This window comes from Hetaerina americana, unplaced genomic scaffold (assembly GCF_022747635.1).
Source record: "Hetaerina americana unplaced genomic scaffold, ioHetAmer1.1.p SCAF_22, whole genome shotgun sequence".
Lineage (NCBI taxonomy): Eukaryota > Metazoa > Arthropoda > Insecta > Odonata > Calopterygidae > Hetaerina > Hetaerina americana.
In genome coordinates this window covers 5,273,862-5,298,442 of record NW_027286786.1, presented here as the reverse complement: position 1 = coordinate 5,298,442, position 24,581 = coordinate 5,273,862, and the positions used below count along the sequence as shown (strand labels likewise).

The window sequence follows — 24,581 nt, the reverse complement described above, 5'->3', positions numbered from 1 at the left end:
GTGCGGGTCTGGAGGGAGGAAACGGCCAGCCGATCTCGTAGCTGAGAGGGCGATCCCACAACTCCGGGCGAACGGGGAGGCCGCCCGCCCGCCTCCGACCTTTCACTTACCGCCCCTCCGCGGCGGGACCTTCGAATTGCAGCGCGGTAGGGGCCCCGCGGGAAATGCGGGGGACGAACTCGCTGCGCACTCTCGCCGTTAAAACAAAGCAAAAGTACTGTCAACATAAAAAAGAAAAGAAATCGCTTATTTCTGGATTCGTGGTTTCAGTCTTTCGCACGGGATCGACAAAAGGGATCTACTCATTAACAATATTTAAGCATCGACATGCAGAAGAAGTTTGCACGCAAATGACCTCAGTTGTCCATCGCCTCCCCTAAATACTACTACTAGAAGTTTACTTAAGTATTTGCGTGGGATTTATTGACTAATTGTTGTGAGACGTGGGCCCCGGGAAAGAGCTAGATGATCTTCAAGACCACGAGAACAATTTGAAATGACAAGAAAGCTAATTAATGACCATGTTCCTAAGGAAATGGATGAAAAAATATCACTAAAAAATACCATGAACTACGGAAAGCAAAGTTGATTGAGCATACAGAGGAATTATTATACAGTGACATTTTAAGGGAAAGCCTTAAGAAAGAAACTCGAACGTCGACATAGACTATCTTATTTCCAGTGATCAATAGATGGTAATTTGAATCGTATGCAGGCGTGGAACGTTTGGCGACAGAGTGAAATCACAACGACCAAATCTATCTCTAGAAGACGATGAATCTTCCTGGTAGTTAATGACACATTATAGGCATTTTAAAAAGTTTTATAACCGTTAAAATTTCTTAAAATCCTAGAAAATATCTCTGGTACTGTGTGCAAAAAAGGAAACATCTATCGCTCATGGCTGAATAAATAAAGTAGCAGATATCTAACAATAATACTGAAAGTGATACCCTAAAGTTAATTAGTTGACCTAGGCCAAAAAGTATTGAATTGCATTTGGGATGAAACCATTCTAAGTGTAAGTGTGGCATCGCATACGAGTGTTTAATGTATATTATATAGTAGTTAATTAAATTTATTACTTAGCGCAGTCCTACAGCCAAGTTTGGTTTTAGGTTTTTAAAGAACTTAGTTCTAGTACTTTTGTAAGCAGCATCACCTCACATTATGGTGAAAAACTAATCGAATGCTTAGCATTCCAATTAACCATTCTTCAACCTTTTTTTACCTACTTCCCTTTGTACCATTCAGCATGGCCCTTCTTTCCCTGCCTCTACTTCACTTAACCTAAATTCTCTCTTCTACAACATTCCTTCGGACTTATGATACGCAAGAAACTGCGGGAGACGCCGCAACAGTAACTTTGAACGGAGTCATCCGCTAATGCGCATTTAAATGCAACGATTTCAGAGGGTGAAAATCACTCGTCCTGACCGGGATTCGAACCCAAATCTCTCGATATCCGGTCGAGTGCTTTAGCCAGTTAAGCTATCGAGGCGTCCTCTAAAACTCTGAAAATTTTCAATGCTTAAGAGCACGTCTCGGTTTTTGCACTCTGAAATGGTTGCATTCATTGAATTGCTCGTAACAACTTCCTCTCTACCCTCCTATTGTGCTTATAACGTCACCCAATCATTTCACTCATTCCATCCTGCTCCACATCCGAAAGACCACCAATCTACACGTTATACATTGCCTCAGCAATCCAGTTTCTTTTCAGAGCAGTACTTGAACAATAACATAATACGCTAAAAATTCATTATTTATCTTTTGCGTATTTTACCACTTAGGCCCTCTATCATCAACTCCTTCCTCTTTGTAAAAGTCTCCCATCCAAACATAATTCTTTTAATGCCCTTAACACAACTGTGTAAGCAGAAAAGTTAAAAAAATAAAATCGTAGAATATCATCACCATATTCAAAGCATATGCACAGATATAATCATTGGGAATGAAAGCTGGTTATCACTGATATTGTCGCGAGTTGAATTTCCTCAAACTCTGTTCTATTGACTGATATGACAGACTATATACAATCAGAGGCGTTGGCTTTATAATAGTTTAAAACTCGTTGTGTTATATATGTGCATTTTAAAGTCTGCTGCATAACACAGAAAATTACATACTTGAAACTACACCAGCAAAGTGAAAGTTCCTCCTTCCAATACGAAAATCATGACATTATAATTGGTAGAGACTTCTATGTCCCATCTATTCATTGGAGCACATATAGTTTTTAAATTGGGGTAAAGCAAATCGCTATTACATTCCTTTACGTTGACCTCCATGCATCAACTTGTCACTTTACCAACTATGGGCAAAGATATTCTTGATTTGTAAGCAACAAACATACCCAAAAATCTTAAATATAGAAACTATAAAAGGAATTAGTGACCACAGGGAAGTAAATGCTAAGTTTTCCCTATATGAGTTCAGAAATAAGAAGCCCAAAAAAAAAATTTACCAGCATAAAGAAGGGGACTATAATTGTCTAAAATGCATGCTACAAAGTCAATTTGCAAATTTAAAGATATATAGTAATAATTGAAATATTGAGGATAAATTTAATCACTTCCTTGAGATCACATGCTCAGGATCATCAAGTTCATTTCCAGTAAATTATAAATAAAAAGATAACATTGAACCTAGATGGTACAATGTGGATGTAAGAAAATCATGGCAACATCAAAGGTTAAGTCACACCAGGATGAAAAATAAAAGGAACAATATCTCTAGTGACAAACAAAATGAGGTCACATGATTCTACAATATCTAGGTCGAATGCCACGAAGAAATTTTGGAGAGCAATTAGTGAATTCTAAAAGAAAAGAGAATAGCTGAAAATTTAAATGAGATACCAAAATCATTTTAATCCTACATGAGAGATTCAGGGATACAAGTCTATAGTTTATTCAATTGTTCCCGGCTCAACTTTGTGGAAATTCATGTTAATTAAATGAAGAATGCAATGCGTCTTTCCACTGTCCTTAATTCACGTACAACTAGTTTCAACGCTCAAGCGTCATCATCTGGTACGCGAGGGTACGTGATGATGATGCTTGAGCGTTGAAACTAGTTGTACGTGAATTAAGGACAGTGGAAAGATACATTGCATTCTTCATTTAATTAAGTCCATAGTTAATACACTGAAAAACAATAAAGGTGAAAGAGAAATGAGCAGTTTGGATAAAGCCAACTAATTTAAATCCTTCTTTCAAAGTCTTCATCTTTCACTTCATCTCTGATAGTTCATTCGTAGGAATGCTTCTTAGGTAGATGAATGATTCCACAAGCTATAATTTCCCTCCTTCCAGGGCAATATCTGCATTAAGCTTTCCTTTTCTGTGAATTTATTTTATTGTTCATTTTCACATTATTTCCATGCAAATACTTAATCCATTACATTAAGGGATGTTTGTAGGTCTTCTTAATTCTCTGCTTTAGCTGCAAAGCCAAGGACGTTAATTTTGTCACAATCACTGAAATACTTCTGATGCATTTTTTTATTCCATCATCATTCCTTATCCATACATGAAGCTGGTGAGAGCTTTCATCTTTATCCAACCTATTTATTTATTTCTTGTCCATTTTTCCTCTGTCTTACATTTATGTTGTGACTAATTGCTACTATTAGAGTTAATAAATTATTCTCAGGTCGTTTAAATTAATTGCAACCATTTCCCGCTGCTGGAACATCTCACCAGAATCAACATCGTCAAAGGCCCACTCCAAGAATTAATGATTCTGAATTAATGATATTCATTAATGATGAGGCTCACTGGCATGCATTGTTTCCTCAACCAGAATCCATAGACCAAGCATTGCCTCCCTCGTAATCTTGTGCCTCCTGAATCCGGATTTGGTCTTCCGACCTGTGTTTTTGTTCCAAATGTCAATTGATTAGTGTTGCTACTGCTCGCAGTTTGGATTCATGTCAAACAAGGCTGAGGGTTCAATGTTTTACACATTTTTTGGAACTTGTTCTCTTCGATATTCCTGTTGCTACACTCTTCTCGAAGTCCTCCGATAGTGTAGATTATTCCAAACAGAACATCCAACCTCTCCCATCGAGTGCCTTGATAATTTCTTAGTTCATTTTGTTGGCTCTTGGTCTCTCATTCTGTAATTTATAGCATTGGACCCTTTCACCTCAATTTCTATGGTTTTTGCGTTTCCTTCTTTCTTTGAAAAGATCTCTTACCTGCCCAGTTATCCCAGGTCTCTTGCGAGTAATTTGCTCTTTTGCTTCTTCTTCTATTGCCTTCTTTAAATCATTCCATCTTCCTTCCATTCTGTTCCCTTTCCTAATTTGTTGTTGATGGCCATACTGTTGGATTCTCTTTTCCTCTCACTTTGCTGAGGATGTCTTCCAGTTGTTCATGTACTTCTTCTAGTTCCTCTTCTTATGACTCGAAGTAGGAAGTACCCACCACTGAGTACTTCATCTGAATTTTTGCATTCCCCACTAACCTAATCATTGAGATCCTCTCACTGCACTGCCAATATGACTTCTTCTATTCAGTACAATGCTCACTTTTGTTATATTCTGATCATGTTCGGAGAAGTACACAACCATCCTATATCTGCCACTCTAGAAGCCATTTGCCCCAGCTTATATTATTCTGATAAATTAAATAGAAGGCTAGGTGGTTTTTCAGAAGAAGAAAGGCTAAGTCAAACATTAAAATGGGATGGCAAAAACTAGAGCAGGTGGAACAGTTGACGTATCTCGGAAACGTTTTGTACTAAAATTGTCAAAGTAACACACAAATAATTGCATTAGTTGAAGAAGCTTCCACAAGGAGGAGGGAATTGATGACAAGGATGTTGAGTAAGGATGTTAAGAAAAGGCTCGTAAAAACTTTGATAGGAGTATAGTTATGTATGGCACAGAAACATAAGTCACTGAAGCAGGAGGATAGACGTAGATTGGAGGCTTTTGAAATGTAGGTGTGGAGAAGGATGGAGAAGGTGAAGGGGACTGAAAGGAAAACAAGTGAGGAAAATCTGGGTATGATGGGCAAGGAGAGGGGATTGTTGGGAGAAATCATAAGGAGACCTGAAAAATGGATTCAAAGCATATTAATTGGAAGTGGGACCTTGAAGACTGTGATAGAGCAAATATGTTAGACAAAGGAGGAAGGGGCAGGAATAGGATAGGGGTGTTGGACGGGATGAAGGAAGGAAGGAAGTACACAGATGGGAAGAGTAGAATGTTGGGTTGTATTTTGCTAGGACAGACAAGATATTTATTTTGCTGTTGGTGTCCATCCAAAACCTACCTTAACTGGTAGATTAGCAATAATAATAATATTTCACCAACACATCTAGCTGCATCCTAGCCATTTTTATGTCCATATCTTCCAGTTTGTCAATAGCTCCAAGGGACTTGGCATTTCATATCTTCATCCTACATTTTACCATTATGACTGATATTCTCCCCCTGGTATTTTCCACCATGAGATGCAATTTGAGGACTAATTCACCTCCAGAATATTTTACTGGGAAGATGCAAGGCTGAATCTTCTGGAGAGATTACAAATTCTCTACCACAAGTTCATATTCTGGCCATGTGTACCTTCTTCCCTCACCCCAAATCACTCACAGCACTTCTGGACAACAGTCTTGGATGAGTCATTCACTCAAGGGACAAACATTACCCTTCGGAACGTCTCCGTCTACCTTCCAGAACACCAAGACTAGATGGGAGGGAAATGGGAAAAAGGTTCTACAGTTTCCTCTACCCAGAAGAGCAGAAAACAGTTGGACAATGATTAAGGAAGAGAAGAGGGTTGAAACTAATGAACATAAAACAACTAATAAAAACTCACCATCTTTGATTCTATATGCTTTGCTGCCTCAATTAGTGTCATTAATTTTCATTTACATCATCGAAATTCCACTCATTTTCCTGTCAAATTCATCTCGTGGAAATGGGTTAGACGAGAGAGTTATAAGTCGGTGAAGTGAATATGCAAGCACAGAAATATATCAACCCCTGTTAAACATTAAAACAACAATTTTACCATTTCCAAAGCATAAACATTAAAGAAATCATTTTAAAGAAAATATTTTATTCTTGAAAGAAAGAATTACTTTTTAATCCACAGAAAAGGACCAGTTTGTCAATATATTATTGGATGTGCTTTTAAAAAATGTTGATTTGCAAACAAGAGTAATAACAGGAATTAAATGTTGTATCCTCATTCATCTTCCCAATAAAAACCTCAAATTTAAAATGGGATATCAATCTTTAATTGATAACGATCGATGGAAGAAAGTTAACGTAAACTATTTGAGAGATGATTGAAGTCAATACTTGGTGAAAATTCATTTGTAAAACATGAGGAAAGAATTTAAGAATTTGTTTCCACAGGAAAAACAGGTTTTCCCGTGGGAATGCAGCCTTTGATTCTTTCTTCATGCTTCGCATACACTAATCAATTTTATTTCCACAGTACGCAGAGAAATAAATTTGAAGGCAATCAAAATAATAATTTTAGAGTAATTTCAAACTTTACAGAAGTGAATGGTTACAGGACCACCGGCCCAACCGCTCTAAATCAATTCACAAGTGTTCATGGTTTGCACACCATATACCAATGAAAATTCAGAATCTCATCAAAATGCCTATTACGTCATGAGTCCCACAGGATAAGATTAAAAAATGATTACAGCTGGTTTTTAAGGGTTCGTAAATTGACTAGTATCACTGATCAACATTTCTCTTACTCAAATATCCAAGAAACTGCAGGAACAGTGACTTTCAACGTAATCATCCACTAATATGCATTTCAATGCAACAATTTCTGAGAGTAAAAATCATTCGCCTTGACCGGGATTTCAAGCCGAATCCCTCAATTTTTTTTAGATTTTTTTGATTTCCCTTGATTTTTACACTCTGAAATTGTTGCATTTCATGACTCTTACCTAAAACATTGTACTTGGGTCATAGGGAAAACCAAAATGCACAAACAAAACACACAATCTTTAAAACAACTCTTTTATTGCTTCCTCATCTGAGGAATTACAGCAGCTCCATTCAAATGCATGGAATGATTCTCAATCAACTCTCTCGCAGAGTACCAGCCGCTAACGCCAGCAGATTGAGTGCCTTGCATCATAGGCGAAGACAGAATCATCTCGTGAATAATATAGGGCATTCTTCAACAGTGAACAAATGACCAGAGGATGGGGTCACTTATTACGTCTGATACTTCGCACAAGGGACACATCACCCAATATTATATAATAAACTTTACAAAAAGAACCCTTTGTCCATCCACAGACACCATCTACTCGCACCACTCATCCAACAGTCATCGTGATGAGCTCCGCAACATCTGGATTAGTGGACCTCACGGTGAGCTGCATCGTCACGCCATCACCCACCAGTGCCAGCTTGGCTCTCACGAGGACTTCAAAACCCCCTCGGAATACACCTGGAATTAAACAGAGTCAGTCGAGCAGGCAAGAGAGCAGTGCACATGTTTACAAAGCATACACCGTGCCCTCTCTCCCTCGATATGATCCGTGCGCTCGCGGAAGCAGGATGAACCACAGAGAATGAAAAAATGCAGATAACACACACGGAAAATATGGCCATGATGTAAACAAATAGACACACACACAGGGAGAGAGACTTTCCTCGGTCATTCCGCCACATCAATTTGAGTTTTTTTAGCTATGGAAAGCACAATTTTTTTCCATTTTAATAAAGATGGAATTATGGTGCAACAAGAACACAGAACTGCCATCAAGTGAATAGCAGAACGTATTGAGAGAAAGCTAAACCAATCACGCAGCCAGAAAAAGAACTAATGACCGGTGAAGGATGAATATTGACAAAGGACTGCTGATGCGTAAATATTTATATTCATCACATGATACAACTTCAAAGGAGAATTTGGAATTATCACATCAATCTAATGAATTCAAGGGAATTAATGATGAAATGAAAGCACGGGGTAACTTAAAACTGTTGAAATCAAAAAATTAAATAATATTGACAGTTTTTAGTTTGTGAAATCAGAAACGTTAAAGGAAGCCCAGATATTGAAAACTTGTGAGTTTTCAAAAGCATATAGAAGTTTTAAAGCAATTAATTATCTCAAGTACTGTAATTTTTTATAAATTCCGAGGTTCTAGGAAGAGAGAGAGAGAGAGTAGCACAGATGCATGCATGAATAATCACGCATTTAACTGTATGTAATATCACTGAAACTACAAAGTGTCTTCTTGACAAATAATATGGAGCTGCTGGTCATCCGAGCACCCAGAGAGGGAGCGTGACCTCCAGGCAGAGATGGAAACAAAGAGGTTTTATGACGGCATCGCCCCGGGCACTCTACCCTTGGGCACATGGGCAACGGAGCGGGGTGTATGAAGGGAGAGGGCACTCACCCGAGAGCAGGAGGGTGTGCGCACTGCGCCCTTCTGGGACGCGATCACTCCTCTCGCACGCAGCCATGCCCATGAAGCGGATTATGTTGCGCACGGCCTCCTCCAGGTTGCCACTCAGCGAGTACGTGTCCTCGAGCTCAAACTGCGTGGGAGGCTCGGCATTCAACCCGCCACTTGCCTCCTCCCAAGCGGAAGCAAAGTTGACCTTGGTCACTTTGCGCATGTGGTCGGACAGAGAGACTTCTATATCCTCCAGCTGCAAGGGGAGAGAGAGAACAAGGAGTTTGTGTAGATGGTCAAGTTTTGAGGGATCGATGGCATGAAAGCACCACCACCACCACCACCACCACACCACTCCCTCCGCTTTGCACCCTTGAAAATGGAATACTGGCAACTAGGGTTCCGCAGAACAAAGCCCTTCAAAGGTCAAGCGATCGAGCACAACCCCATCCATCTGGACTGAATCATCATTCACAATTGCGCAGACTCGATGGCTATGCAAGGAAATTGGGAAATGTGCTTTCAATTCTTTTAAGGGGCGTCTATTCCACAACAGTCTCACATTAAGTTGTTTATACAGTCAAAGGATTTAACACTTAGTGATTTATCATTAATTGAAGGCACAGAGTAATTTTCAAGGCCGAGAAGCAGAGGTGTAGAACCACGAATGAGCTTCACACTGGGTGTCCCTTAAGGGCAGGGGGTTCCATCTTGCCTCCCAATGACCCTCATTTCATGAGGCCACGCTACGTTTCTATGGATAGCAATTTATTTGCCTAGCTTTCAGTCTTGGCCACAACTTGGTGCGTTCTGCAGGCATTCCTGACAAGAGTCACTCGGGATTGTACAACCAAGTGCGCAAGTGACCGCTGACATGGACCCTAATGTGGACTCACTTTCTCTTCCATTCAATAAAATTTGTTTGCGCAATTTCCTGATAATGCCATTGAATCCCATCTTCTTCACAACTTTTTGATAACCTTAGGGTTAATATTTTGTCTTTCTTTTCATTTTAATGGCCATTGATATGCTCTCAATTTATTGAGTTGCTCCTGTTTATGCCCGATAATACAGACATTTTTTCAGGTGTTCGCACCAAGTTCTACGCATATACTGCAGAGAAATAAGACTGCAGTATTCGGCCTCACATATTCTCATTTCAACTTAGTCTCGATGCTTTAATTGAAAATGGAAAATGGCATTATCAAATGGGAATGGTGGCAATGGACACATTATTGCAAGTGTGTTTCTCTCCAAAATACTAATGTTTTACCACATAATTTGAGACACTGTAACTTATGATTGTAACATCACAATACCTATTCTCATCTCCATAATATTACGTCAAGGAATAGAAGATGGTGTGGGTTCAGGAGTGATATTACAGCATCAAGAAGCATTTGACCTGATTTAATTTTAAACTACCTCCACAGACATAAGTATCCATACTTCCACAAAAGGAGTTATACGCAAAAGTTCCTGTTGCACAGTTCATGAGGCCATACCACTCACGCCCGAAAGAATGCTCTCCATCTGTCCCAAATGAACACCCTTGCCAAGAGTATTAGATGCACTCTTCCTACCTCTCACCACACACCTATAATATAGGGTGCTTCTTAATAACTAAAATTAAGAGTTGAAATTTCAGGCAATCTAAAAATTCTCATTTATATTAATATAGGTACTTAAGTCTCCTATTCCATTCTGCCCTTTTGAAAAACAATTGTTTGGAGTAATTTGTTTCCACAGTTTTTTTCTTTTTGGTGAAATTATTGAGTTGTGTGATTTATTTAATGCTTCACTCCTGAAAGAGGGAGCGTTTCAGTCGAATGGTCGAAGGAGAATGAGAAGAGAGAGGGGGGAACAGTTGGATGCAGTCTACAAATTTTGAGGTGACACCATGAGGAAGGAGCAATAGGCATTTTGCAGATTTGTGAATGGGTCATAACTTCCTGGAATACCACAACTCATGAGAATTCATTTAAGGGTTTCAAGTTGTTCTTTAGCTATAAAGATAAGATTTATGAGTAGATTGAATGATGACTGAAAGGTTTTCAACAACAGTTCACCCAAATTACAAACACGCAGTCATACTTGAGAGTATGAAATGTGTAACACATGGATGTAATGTTACAATACTGTTCCCGTAATACCTACATTAAGGTTAAATGCAATTTAATATTCATCAATAATCCATTATTGACTTGCTCCTGGCCAGTGTAAAAAGTTGACAGGGTGGACCCAAAACAAAATTGACCATTCTTGAATACGAATGAAGAAATTGCATTCCTTCATTTGTAGACCATTACCTCCAACACCTAGTCCACTCCTCACCTCGTTGCATAGAAATTATCCCTTTTGAGGCCACCTCCACTCTACCTCACTCCTCTGCATCACCACGGCTATTACTGATGCGAATGCAACACTAATGATCGCACGTACCCCTATCAGAGCAAGGAGACTTCACCCACTCCCTCTGGCAACACCAATCCCCTCGAGCAATGCATTCACCCTCAGCCTCCCTTCCATGCATCATTCCTGGGGTTTTCAAGACTTCACTTACTATATATTCATCATCATATCCTTCTTCTGAGTCAGGCTGCCCAGTCGCTGGGTCACAATCCTTCACCAGGAACTTCAACGTGGCACCAAAGGTCCCTGAACAGGAAAAAAGAGGAGATGACTTTGAGGGCAAAATTATGACCCCTTACACAGTTTAAAAAGAAACAGTGCCTCTCGACATCCCATGGCTTCCTCTGCAAGTGATGTGTAGGTGTCGAGGCTTCCGGGACACCAGGCATGATGTGAGAGGGGAGGGACCCTCGGAGTGGGCACAAGAAGAGAACAGTTTCCCTGCGCACATTAGTGCCAAGGGAAAGCACGCACTGTCAGCTTGGTACTAATCTCCACGCACAGGCACTAGCATTTTAAGTACAGTGCACTCTCTCCCTTGGTATGATTACAGTTACTCTCTCCCACTAGCGGATGCGCTCACCATGAAGCACATACGATCAAAATACACGGAAGATACAGTCATGCCATATAAACAGATACATACAGGATGCGGCAACCTAACTCCTCTTTTTAAAGGAGTTTTGCTTTACAAAAGAGGAAGTCATGATGGCGCACCCTCTACAAATGCGGGGAGAGACTCCTTTTTTATTCCGTGTGAGTTTCCTTTGCAATGGAAAGTACAATTTTCCCTTCCTTTTTTCCAACCAATTTCATGATAGGGTGAAAATATACTTTTACAAGAACATGGGAACTATCTGATGTCAAGGGAATATCAGAACACATTTTCCTCAAAAAGCTAAAACCATTGCGTAGCCAGGGAAAGACAAATGACTGGCAAAGGACAAAAGGATCGCTTATGCGGATTCATATTTGTCACGTGATGTACCGATCAAAGGAATGCATTGTTGATAGTCAAAGACTTATTCGTGATATAGAGCAAAGTTGCATATTTGCTCTTGCCTTGAAGGAGAATATGGAATTCTCAGGGCTAATGAATGTGAGGGAAATGATTATAGGAAAGTACTAACGGTACAATCATGTTTCAATTAAAACATTAAATCTTTTTAACAACTTTTAATTTTGTGAAACTGAAAACTTTTAGGAAAAACCCAGTTATTTCGAACTTGTATCATAAAAAAAATTGAAAATTGAAGTTAAAGAGAGCATTTAATTACCTTTAAGATTGTAATTTCAGTAAAATTTCGATGTGCTGAGAGAAAATAGAAGAGGATAGTGCGCGGAATGGATAATCAAGAGTTTACTGAAAAACCAAATCGAGGCAAGGCAAAAGTACAATGAAGGCCGATTCAGGCTTTCTGGTGCCAGCCATGCCATCTACATCAGTGTTCCAGGTATTTTCAGTGCCATTAGGAACTCATGCTTTTAAAATAAAACAGTTAAAGAGAAAAAAGTTGCCCGGAAAATATTCCCTAGAAAATAGTATTTTGATTGGCAATGGAATGGTGAAGGCTGTGATGGAGGCTTGTTATAGAGTAGGATGTTCAGGTTTGTTTCATTAGGAGAGACAAGAGAATTTATCTTTGCTCAGCCTGTGTAAATATTGCCTTAAACAAGAGAATACCAAATAATAATTTCATTAATTCAACATAAAAATGCAATTTTAAACCATTATCCCCCCCCAGACTCAATTTTACATAAACCCAAATTCACACATTTTTCCTCTTCAGAAGTATAAATTCAAAGTTTCCATGCACTTTCGAACATTCAAGACACTGAGAAGGGAGAGAGAGGTTCGGCAGATGGCGAACGGAGATGAAGCCTCTTTAACCCGCCAAGTGCCGCCGAAATTTGGAGGCACTAGCAAAAGGTGCCAGCTTGAACTTGAGAGTTTTGTAACACCTTGAGAAAAAAAACAATACCACGTTACTCTTTCAGATATGAATGCAATGTTTTTCTTTACTTTAATAAGAATTAATTACTTGTTGTTGATAAGATTCTGATAAAGTGCATGAAGGATAAATGTAATTACTACAGCAAAATTAGTTTGAAAAAGAATTTGCCACAAAATAAATTTTTGTGCAGGAGCCAAAATAGTATAGTTGTGCCAATATAATATATAGTATAGTAATAACTGTGTCTCATACACACAAATAAAACTACAATTATTGCATAAACAAATTCACTTGGAAGCTCCATAGAAAAAATCACAGGGAAATAGCCAGAATTTGGTGAATGGCCCAACTTTTCGTTGACTGCAGCATGCTGTCATTTTCTAATTCCCTCCTTCCTTTCAAACTCCTAACACTCCAGGACTGCTCACCCAACACCTACGTTCAACCACGCAAATACTGTAGTCATACACACAGATCGGGACCTAGACCTCTTCTCACCATGTTTACCACCGCAAACAATGCAATTTTTTTCTCTCTTGCCTGGAAGTCCAGTCCATAGTCGAACTTTGACCTACTAATCCAAAGAGCTGCAGGTGTAGTCACTTCACACTCTGCTTTCCTAAGCCTTCAGATTCCAGGACATGCTTGATGTGTATTGAAGCCTGTTCATTTGTTTTGCTGGAGCATTCTCTTTGTAGATCATACACGAGTTGAGATCCATACGTGCAGTTACAAAAAAAAACATTATTGCATGACATTCACCTAAGTAAGAATAAACCATCCTGTCAGAGGTGTCAATGTACTCATTGAACAGAGCTATTATTTGTGGCCTCACTCTTTTCTTAGTTTTGTCATGTCGACAAGGTGTGTCCCAAAAATAAGTAGAATAAATCAGGGGACAAAAATTTATTACACATGCTTTCTTAGTGACGTGCTTCTGCTTTTGTGGAAAGCAGTAGAATGGGATTTCTCTCTGATTTTTATTCTCTTTGCCCTGAGAAAAAATTTCATCCTTCTCGTGATATTTCTTTTCCCCGGCATTATATTTTTTTTCAATCCTAGGGGATCGTCCTTCCTATTCAAAGTCCCTGTCGAAATTGAATGCCTTTTGAAAAGTTCACGTGCCAAGTCAACACTTGTGAAAAAGTTGTCCCAACAACATGGAACCCCTTCATGAGATAATTTCCTATATTTAAGAGCCATTTACAATCACAATTCTTAGTCCATACTCCTGCAAGTCTCTTCTATCTTCCTTGTTCTTTGCTCCACGATAGCAGCAGAAATCAAAACAATAGTTTACCAGAGTCATATAACATCCAAAATTTTATGCCCCATTTGCAGCGATGTTTGTTGGGCAGACATTGAAGCAGCTGAGAATGACTTTTAGTACCAACTAATGTTTCATCAACACAGGTGCTAATGGGGTGCGTACTGATGGCGAAATAGATGGTTGGCTTAGTCAACAATAGGTTGAAATTTTGTGCAAGGGTCATATTTTTCATTGCCTGGTGGTATAAGTTTTGAATTATCATTGAGATGAAAAAATTTCAAAAGTCATTGAACATGATTCCTTGCCATCATTTTACGAAACCACGGAATGGAGCGAGAATCATCAGCCCAGGATGAACAAATGGTCGGCCTTTGAGTAATGCCCATTTCCAATGTAAGTGCAATGAATGCTATCATTGCAATTACTGTGACTGCGTGTCACTCTTGATCCTGGCGACAAGGTGTCTCGGGAAGCTAAAAAACTGCTCCGCATAACTGTTTGCTTAAGAGTACAAATATATTCCACAGACTCCCTGTGAAAAACAAATTGAAGCAACCGATGGGGTCGGCATCAGGCCATGGCACATGCTTGGATCCTGGGATTTTAGGGTCACTGAAGTTGGTAGGACAACAGATATCCCTGTTTCCATTGACTGCGTAATTCCAGTGACTGCATGGAATCAGCATCATCACTGAACATCATCATCACCACTCACATCACCTCCACCACTATCACCAATCACTCTACGTTTTTTCCCCTTTATGACAACGGAATCAGAAACCACTAGGCCTCCCCCCAAACACTCTCTCCTTGCAATGATTCTCTCAAGAATCATCACTAATCGATTAGAGATAATAGACCAAATAATCATTTATGCTTTCATCTCAAGTAGTTTTGGTTGGCACATTAAGAGAAAGGTGATCTTCCATGTACCCTTAATATTTTCAAGCCTGAGCTCCATGAAACCTTCCACTCACAAAGTAAAACCTGATTCCCCTCAAAGGAAACAGAGGGCATTATCTTCATAATAAATGACAACTTCTGCCTTCTCAACCACATGATACCAGCTAAGTAACCCCCTCCATCAGATTTGCAGACGGCGTCTCCCCATGCATTGAATCACTTGACCCCATGCAGCCTCTGATGGATAGCAAAACGAAGCAAAGCATTTACAAAGTAATTTCTTTTCATTGCACCTTCAATGTACTCAACTTTCTTGAGGTATCATAAAATTCAAGAGTGTTAGCATCCTTTGTATCAATTCATGCTAGGAAACACTGTGAAAATTAAAAAGAAACTATCCAGTTTCAAACATCTTAATTACTTAGGCTCAGTGATGCGTAAACACATACACGTCACAAATAAGAGGGAGTTACAAGACTAAAATCATTCACAATACATACTAAAAATAAAAAAAATACATTAACGATAAGTACAGAATACACCCTTTCAAATAACACCAAAACTACGAGGGTCATCCGGAAAGTAGTACCCGTTCGTGAAATAAAGACACAAAAGTAAATATTAACAAACATAAAAAATTTTATTTGAAAGAGGATACTTTAAACTACTTCTCAACATAATCTCCAAGCAAATTAAGGCATTTGTCATAACGTGTGACAAGTTTCTGTATTCCTGCTGCATAGTCCTTCGCCGCCAGCTCATTGAGATACGCGAGGGACCCATCTTGCACAAATTTTTGCATAATGCAGATGGTGTTTAACAATTTCATGAACAATTGTTCGAGAAACATTGGGAAAATGCTCACAGATGTCATCAATTGTGACGCGCCGATCGTTCCTCACGAATTCGTCAACTGAGCTCACCAGTTGGTCTGTAATGACAGACGGTCTCCCCGAACGCTCATCGTCGTGTGTGTTCCCCCTCCCCATGTTGAAGTTGCGACACCACCGCCGAACAGACGACTCGTCCATTACATTGTCTCCATACACCTCCTTTAATTGGCGATGAATATCACATGGGCGAACGTTTCTTGCATTGAGGAATTTAATCACTGCCCTCACTTCACAACTGGCGGCGTTCTCAATTTTTTTAAACATTGTAAACAATCACAGAAACAACACAGGCAATGCTAGCGTCACGCAACTTGGCTCAGAGAAGGCAGACAAGCCACTGAAGCTATCTGACCTCGTCCAGCGGCTACTCGCGTCGTCAGCACTTCATGCGGCACGAACGGGTACTACTTTCCGGATGACCCTCGTAATTAACATCCATTACAAATGTACCAAGTTATAATGCTTTTAATTATGGTTTACTCTCGAGCCGATATATTGGCTCGTGGCACATTCTGCCCGTGGAGCAAGGACCAATATATCGGCCCGTGGCACTAATGAGGCTCAAACCACCTGAAAAACTGCAAATATGAAAGTGTACCGCCAATGTTACCACAAAAGAAAGAGAAAATACAGGAAAAAGGAAATTAAAGAGTGACACACAACCATATCGGACCGATCTTAAATCTTCACTCAAACAATTAGCAAATGATGCAATAAAATTGGCAATAGGTGAAACACTTGTTTCCAGAGTAGACAAGACCTCTCACCTGTGGTGGCGGAGAGGGTCCTCGGAAGTTGGAGCAGGACGTATGAAGAATGCGTCTCCGAGTATGGCAGGTGTGCCAAAGCCACGTCCTTCACCACTTCAAATTCCTCTGGGCACTCCAGTTGGACACGGACATTCTCCAGCAACTGGTCATTCAGTGTGTTGGTGCACTCAAACTGGAAGGGAATTGCCATTCGCATGCAATCGCAATATTACCTTTCAATTTTCAATTCCTTAGAAATTCACAATTCACTACTCTTCATGGGACATAACAATACAAAGGAACCTCACTTGACGAGCACCTCACATACCAAGCAAACCCCATTTTGAGCTTAGCTATTGATCCCGAAAATGACTGACTTTCCACATGACGAGTGACAAGGAGAGGGGAAGTTCCCCGAACGGTTGCCCGCCAGCCACTTCAGCCTGTGTTTAGCACCGTCCCGCGAGCAATTTAGTGTCACTAGTGATCATTTTTCCAAAGTTGTCCTCAAGACATTTTATTAGTGGTTTTTGGAGAAAATTTTAATAATATTTGCGCATAGTTCTAAAAATGAAAATTAAAATCTTAGATATCGCGAGGAAGGTGAGGTGAGTGAGGCTGATCAAGTACACATATCAATGCTTGGTCAACATCACTTTAAGAACAAGGTCAAGACTAAGAAGATAGATGCTTCAAATGGAGAGACAAGAGTATATATATACTATGGTTACATTAAATGAAAAGCAATAGCCATTCAAAACTATTTGGGAGCTAATTTCCACTGCTAATTGGAGACAAATCTTACCGACTGGTTCGATAACACTCGATTTTGGTTCACACTGCTTTCATTCATAAAACTTAACAAAATCTTTTCCGACCGTATAGAATAATATGGAAAGAATGAATTTGGATTGATTAATTTCTCATTAAAATAGATACTATTGTAAGATTGTGGATAACCCTTGCTTCTATTTTACATTAGTGGGGAAAGGTGATTAAAATCAGGGGAAAATCACTGATGAGGTGTTCATAGGTTGCGCAAAAAATTAAAGGACACAATCATATTGTTTTTATACCTGCTAAGAAGATAGCAGAAACCCCACACACTTATCCTTGCTTCATTAGTTGTCTAGGCACCAAATAATGGGAGTTAACTACAATAATCAAATGCCATTTAGTAATTATTTCCCACACAAATGTCCGTGAGTTTCCAGGAAACAAGGTGCTCACTCATACTTCACACCTCCCATCAAGTGTTGCGCACATTTTAACGACCTCGGCATTGAGTGAATTCCATCCATTAAGAATAGAGTTTACACAAATATTAGATGCATCACCTTTTTAGCTAATATGTTCTACAAATTTGTAAGCACTAATTAATCTTCATGGAAACATCACCTTCTTGTGTGCTCAATAAATTTCAATGTTAACATGATTTCTAGTTCTATGACATGCAGAAATTTAGAATGCACTGGAATTTGCAAACAGGTAACTGCATTTAGTCAGTGAATCTTTTTAGCATGATTTGAACCGTTGGATTTTTTAACTGATCTGATTGAAAATTGATAATATAGAAGCTTCACACTTGATGATCCAATGTTTTAATGACTAACAAGGGGTAAAGAAGACTTAATTTGAATGAATAACATCCATGGCATTAACCCTTTTTGCTGCAACTTACTCTCCCAAAATGTACTTGTCATGTGCGTTGAAAAGCGAAGGTGTAGTGTCTCAGTAACCTTTATCCTTCCTGATTTCAAACAGATATAAATAATAATAAATTCATCTAGATACACAGTTTTAATTCACGGAAAAGTTTTAACAATTAATTTTAAACTAACAAAATTTTCAATAAAATGTCTCAGTATCTTAATCTTTGATTTGCATGCTCTGATTCTGGAGAGATAACCGATGCAGTCACTGTACCCACATGGTATTAACTGGTCTCCTTCACAATGTAACCCATCAAGCACCCATCACATAATACCTCAAAGTAGTCATGTTCACGACTATTCTCGGTAAAGCCACAGTTGTTTCCTTTACACCAGAAGTGAATGAGTCAACAGGGAAAACATGCAGAGTAAGTAACTCGCTGCTTGACCAAATACTGAAAGATGAGGGAGTAGCTAAGGGCTCGTCATCAGAATCACCTTCATTGCTAAGAATTGCTTCTGAAAGGCTAGATGTTATCCACAAACTTTCCACACACACTTCAACAGATGCAAATAACTTATCCTCATCTTTGCAAAACATTCACATTCTAGGACAAAGAATATTTACATGCACTAAGAATAACATCAAAACTGTAATAAGTGAAATTTTGGAAACAAACCATCACATTGTGGCAAAACAGTCAAGCAATGTAATACATTCAGTACTCGTATCAGTGTTAAAGCTATTCTTCACAGTTCTATTCTCATCATTATGGAATTCACAGGCAAGAAAATACCATGTTACATACTTCAAAACCCCCAAAAGTGATTAACCCGAAGGATACTTGATTAATTTTAAGTATTTAATGTATATTTTTCACAAAGACACAAACATGGAGGCGTCCCTTTTCAACCTTCCTCTCCCACCCCCTCTAATCCTCCGAGGTTCCCCAAAAATTGATCCCACGGAACAATGACCCTTCGCCCATTCTCCCGAGCCATGTGACAATTCACCTGACCCAGCAAGCAAAGTGGTTTTAACCCTTTTGTCAACACCCTTGATCTCCCATGAGACATCTCTCCTGAACAACGGGCCCTCGTTCACTCCCACCCAAAAAGCTAACCATGTGATCATCCATCCAGGTATCTCGGCAGAAATTTAAAATGACAAGTTTATTGAAATTTCCAACCCCCACCGCAAATACCACCCAAGCCAATAAACAACGCACGCCTCAAATTTAGACCTGCGTCCCATCATGAGCCAAAGCATCTCCCCACCACACACCCGGCAGATATATTCATCAACCTTCTGCGCTCCTTGTGCCTCGAGTCCTTCCCACATTCCCACTAACCCCAATCCAAGCTATCTCAAGTAGAAAGCACAGCCTGGTTACCACTCACCAACAATGCTGACCAGGTCACCGCATTGACCAGTAAGGGCTCCATAGCAGTCATTCTCAACACTACAGATTGCATTAAAGAAGCGAAAATTCAACCATCAGACACCGCACACAAGCTCAAACAACCCAACAACACTAACATGGAATTTCGGACAGAAATCATCCCCTTGCCCAGTGCTAATGGCCTCTCTTTCCATCACACATATTTCCATTCCCACCCTGCCTCATCGCCACTTCTACATCCTGCACCAAATAAGTAAAACTGACATCCCATGTTGACCAATCATGTCTCCCCACAACTCGCCAACACAGAGAATTTCTGTATTTTGTCCACTACAACCTCCAATCATCGCTCCACTTTCTCCCATCCTATGATAAAAAAGACATACCATTCCCTCAACCTCCTCCGCCCAATTTCTCCCCTTGAGGACACCCAAACCACCACCACTTGCATTGGACATCCCTTTGCGCATTCATCCCTCACTCATCACCTCTTCATATCCAAACTCCCCACATATTCCTCTCTCTCACCTTATCCTAACCCACAACTCTTTCCCCTTCCACGCCCTGCAAACATTTTTCATCCCTCAAGAATTACTCTCCTCTCTCTTTCATCTCCCCTAATTCGTCCTCAGAAACCACTTTCCTTGGCATTCATCAAAATTCCTCTCGCCAATCAAAAATCCCTCGCCTCTGCCCAGATATAACCGAAAAATAAACAAGGGTATCTCCATTATACCAGCTGCCACCTGCCGCACACCTAAGGTTCTCTTCCATATCCACTCTCCATCTGTGGTCACTCTCACAATCCCAACTCCCTCCACCAGTTTCTCACCCATTTGCACAATGTTCCCCTTCACTATGGACGCCCAGGACCCCTTCTAAATAAAAAATATCCTCCACAACTCTCATGAACCCAAAGCAATAACTTGTGCATCCTTTCCATCTGCAGACCTTTTTCCGCTCAGAATCCACACCCTTTGACTTTCCCCACTAGCCCTTTGTTTATGATCTGCAGTGGCCCTCCCTTTGTCCCACACCTATATATGTACGGAATATCTTTTTGCCATTTGGCAGGTTTTCATACCTGAATGTGGGTGCACGTGTGTGTTTTATCTAAGCATGTGCATTTATTATCACACATGCGTCAAACGTAGCCGATTCCATCCCCACCAGCACCACCCCCGTCGGACCACGGCTCACCTGCAGGAGGAGATGGTCCTTGTACATGTGCTTGATGCACCGCACCACGTACTCCGTCTCCGACTCGGTCAGCTCAATTGGCTCACTGGATCGGAAGGGTGGAGCGGAGCCGAGCAGCTCGAGGCCGGGAACTGCCTTGAGCCTCTCGGCGAGGCGCGTGGGCTCGTTGGTGGATATGCCCCGGATGGGCACGGCTGCAGCCGGGAGGCTGGTGCCTCCTTCCCCTTCCACTCCACCCACGCGAACCTCTTCCACGCCCTGTGGCGGCCTCTGGGCAGCGATGGGGACGGACGACAGGTCAAATGGTTCCTCCGTCGGGTGCATCGTGTACTGATGCAAGGCACACTCCAGGCTCGGGATGGACACCTACGAAGAACACGTTCCACGTTAGGGCAGAGGCCTTTTCAGTTTTCATTCAAGGGCGACAGGCATGGTTCTCATCGGTCGACATACATTATGATGTGTAGAGCACGCATTTTAACATACATTCAATGCGTGGAAAATGTTAGAGTACTACCACAGTATTTCTTAAATCCCACATCCGCTAAATGGATTTATTACAAATTCCAAATAAATGCGGAGCATAAAACTTTTACCAATTGCCAAAATGATCTACTTAAAGAGAAAGTAAAACTGAATTTTGTTTGAATGATTACTTATTCAAACACTCACACACACAAGTCATTACTTCTATTACACTCATGGATCTCAGGGGGACATTAATTTGGGAAATATCCCGATTACCTTCAAGAACACCTGATTGTAAAAAGGCACTAAAGATTTGCCTTCAAAATCTGAACACTCCACAACTAGAACAACTTCGACTCTGAATTAAAAATTTGAGTAAATTTTGCCTTGGAATCTACGAGCTTTCTTGGTATCAGAAACCTAGGTGCAAAATCTATTGTGAAATCCATTGGGGTTTCCATTTAAACTTCACCGCACACAATCTAAATTTCATCGCAAATCAATGAAATCAGGTGACCAAAAATAGAGTGATTGCAATCAGGTACACGTGCAGAGTAGTTCAAGGGGAGAAATCGACTGTGGGTGATGGGAGGGGAGGGAGGGAGGAGTGGGAGGGAAAGATTAATTCCTGCAACTTGGCATCAGAGTTCCACAAGGTTAATCTAATTCAATTCGGCCCAGCACATTGATCATAGATGTTTGTGCATGCATTCTCTCACTGATCAGGCCATCCATACACTTTGCTGTTCATTTCATTGTCACGAGCTTTGCTGAAAGACTAAAATGTAATTTTTTTTGCTAATTTAATGCTTTCGTGGCTAATTTTTTTTATTTTTATTCATTGTATTATAGTAAATTAGTGTATTTCCACATCCCATAGTATTAGAAATGCCATTTAAAACTTGAGAATACAACCTGAATGGTACAAATATTAAGATAAAAATTATATATAAGCTTATAATAAAACAAGTTATTGGAGAAAGGATATCACTTTGGGAATTAACAGAACAGAGGTGTATAAACAAGACTGGAGTGTCTTGCACTCCCCATGCAAGAACCACCAGTTTAAACGCCATTAGAAATGAGGAAGGAGGGAAGGGCGTGAAGAGGAGCGGACTAGAGGAGAGGCCAAAGGATTAAGCAGCCACTGGATGATGGGATTCGGATAATTGGCTTTCTTTGCACTTCAAAATTAAACACTGAAAAATTTACATGATAGTATTAAAGATTTACCTCCCGTAATTATGGTGGAAAATAGAGTTAGTTGCATGAATGGAAATACTTACATGAGGAGTGTTTTGCAAGACATTACAGGAAAGCAACACTTCAACAGAAAATATCACATACTGTTCTAAAATGGAAATGGAAAACTGTTTCTTTGGACAACTGAGGCATTGTTTTTAAGGTATCACCTGTAAGCCATCCAAAATGTAGCGATTGCTGAGGGAGCGATCAAGGCTTGCTAGGATGCTGTGGTAGTAAGTGGCTCGGTCACGCACTTCATCGTCCGTGTCCATCAAACATCGGGCCAGCAACACCTGCAAAAGAGATTTGCTCAGCTAAATAAATGAAAGCTTAGAAAGAACACTTGGGCATCGACAAAATATAACTCAAGACCAAATTTAAAATATCAATTTAAGTGCCTATCCCCTTAAATCTTCTCTCAACTAAATCATCAGACTTTTATCGTAACTAATCAGCTCAGAAGAAAAGGCAATTTCACCTTTGAGATCCCATTCCATTCCGATGGAAGTAATTTATTGAAACACCGACAGCCTGTTTGTAGATGAACATCTTCATGAGAATGAGATAAATTCTGCACGGCCACATAGAAGTAAGACCCAAGTGCCTCCTCCATGGAGAGGGACATTCATTCTTACGTGCAAGCTTATTTAGTTTATGCAATCAAAAATTTTATTTCTCTACAAAAACTTCAGGTAATTACAGCATCTATACTCCTACTTGGCTTTTGGAGATTTAAACAACCAAAGAAGGCACAGAACATATTTTATTTAGGGCAAAGGATAAGGAAGGCCTGCTATCAAGAGTACGGCTTAAATTCTTTAATTTTTTAAAATAATTTTTTACATTTTTTTTTCACTTTACATGCTCCATTAAAATTTGGATTGCTAATCAAACAGACGCTCACAAATAATTTGATGGCACATCTTTATGCTCAACTGCTAGAATCCTAATCATGTAAAAAAAACTCGTTTTCCAATGATTTAACCAACAACAAAAACTGTAACTCAGTTGAAAAGGGACGGAAAAAACAATCCACTCAATGTTTATAGTTTTTTCATATGAGCATTGATTGAAAAATAATAACAAAACTGCTTTGGAAAGAGCAGTATGCAACTGTTTGGATTAGGGAACCAATCCCTAGAATGGGATATTATGCAGATGTAGTGTTGCAGTGATATGGAGAGAGAGGGTTGTAAAAGCATGCAGGACAGGACCATAAGACGTCGTTCTACGGGATAAGATGCTATCAAGTAGTAGTAGTTTTAAGGGGAGGCGACCGACAGCTAAGGTCATTTGCGCCATAGGGGATGGACAGGAAAGGATGAAGGGTGGAGAGAAACCCGGCGTCGGCATTAGCCTACCCTTTACGAAAGGCGCCAAGGGGTCCGCAGTTTAACGTCCCATCCGACGGACGGCGTACTCACTCAAAGTGCCTTCCACAAAGCACCTCAAGTAGGGATCGAAGATGCTATCAAGTTGAAAGCAAAGTGACAATGGGAAACTGCACAGCACCTGCATGCCTCTTAAATGCGAGCACTTTTACGAGCAAGATGTAGCCAAAAAATGAAGGTTTTTGGGGGGGGGGGGGCTTGATGTGCTGCAGAGCAAAAGGCCATCCACCACCACAACAACAACAAAAGAAGAAGCACTGAAAACCAAATGGCGGGCAACACTTGCCAACTCACACAGGTTGGGGAAGTTACAAAGAGAGTAAAGACATTTCAATTCTAAAGCACTTGCCCATGCATTCATAACTACCACTATTTCTCATGATACCCTGGTGCCTGCATGCATTATTTCACGTAGCCCATTTGTGCCCAGAATGCTTACGCACAAAATCTTCAAAAATTACTATTTTGATGAACGCTTTAGTGATCATCATCACCTTCCTTAAATGCCTTGAATCCAGGGTCCACTTCTGTTCAGGGAGATATGCATAGGGTATTGACTATTGATTTAGAAAGTCACATGCCTTGGGAGAGCGGTGTTTTGCTAGAATAAATAGCAGGCACTCAATGTCTTCAT

The 24,581-nt window shown here is 40.1% G+C and overlaps 1 protein-coding gene across 1 annotated transcript in view; it reads right to left on the bottom strand.

Moving 5' to 3' along the window:
- Nucleotides 1-6,998: 6,998 nt before the first annotated feature.
- gammaCOP (coat protein (coatomer) gamma) overlaps nucleotides 6,999-24,581 on the bottom strand; it is a 36,532-nt gene continuing 18,949 nt past the window's right edge. Inside the window, exons 11-16 of the mRNA XM_071586321.1 lie at nucleotides 22,724-22,849; nucleotides 20,844-21,209; nucleotides 16,607-16,781; nucleotides 10,970-11,064; nucleotides 8,407-8,662; nucleotides 6,999-7,445 (exon numbers count right to left, since the gene is read on the bottom strand). Coding sequence (XP_071442422.1) covers nucleotides 7,312-7,445; nucleotides 8,407-8,662; nucleotides 10,970-11,064; nucleotides 16,607-16,781; nucleotides 20,844-21,209; nucleotides 22,724-22,849 — 1,152 coding nt within the window. The 3' untranslated portion in view covers nucleotides 6,999-7,311. The remainder of the gene's footprint in view (nucleotides 7,446-8,406; nucleotides 8,663-10,969; nucleotides 11,065-16,606; nucleotides 16,782-20,843; nucleotides 21,210-22,723; nucleotides 22,850-24,581) is intronic.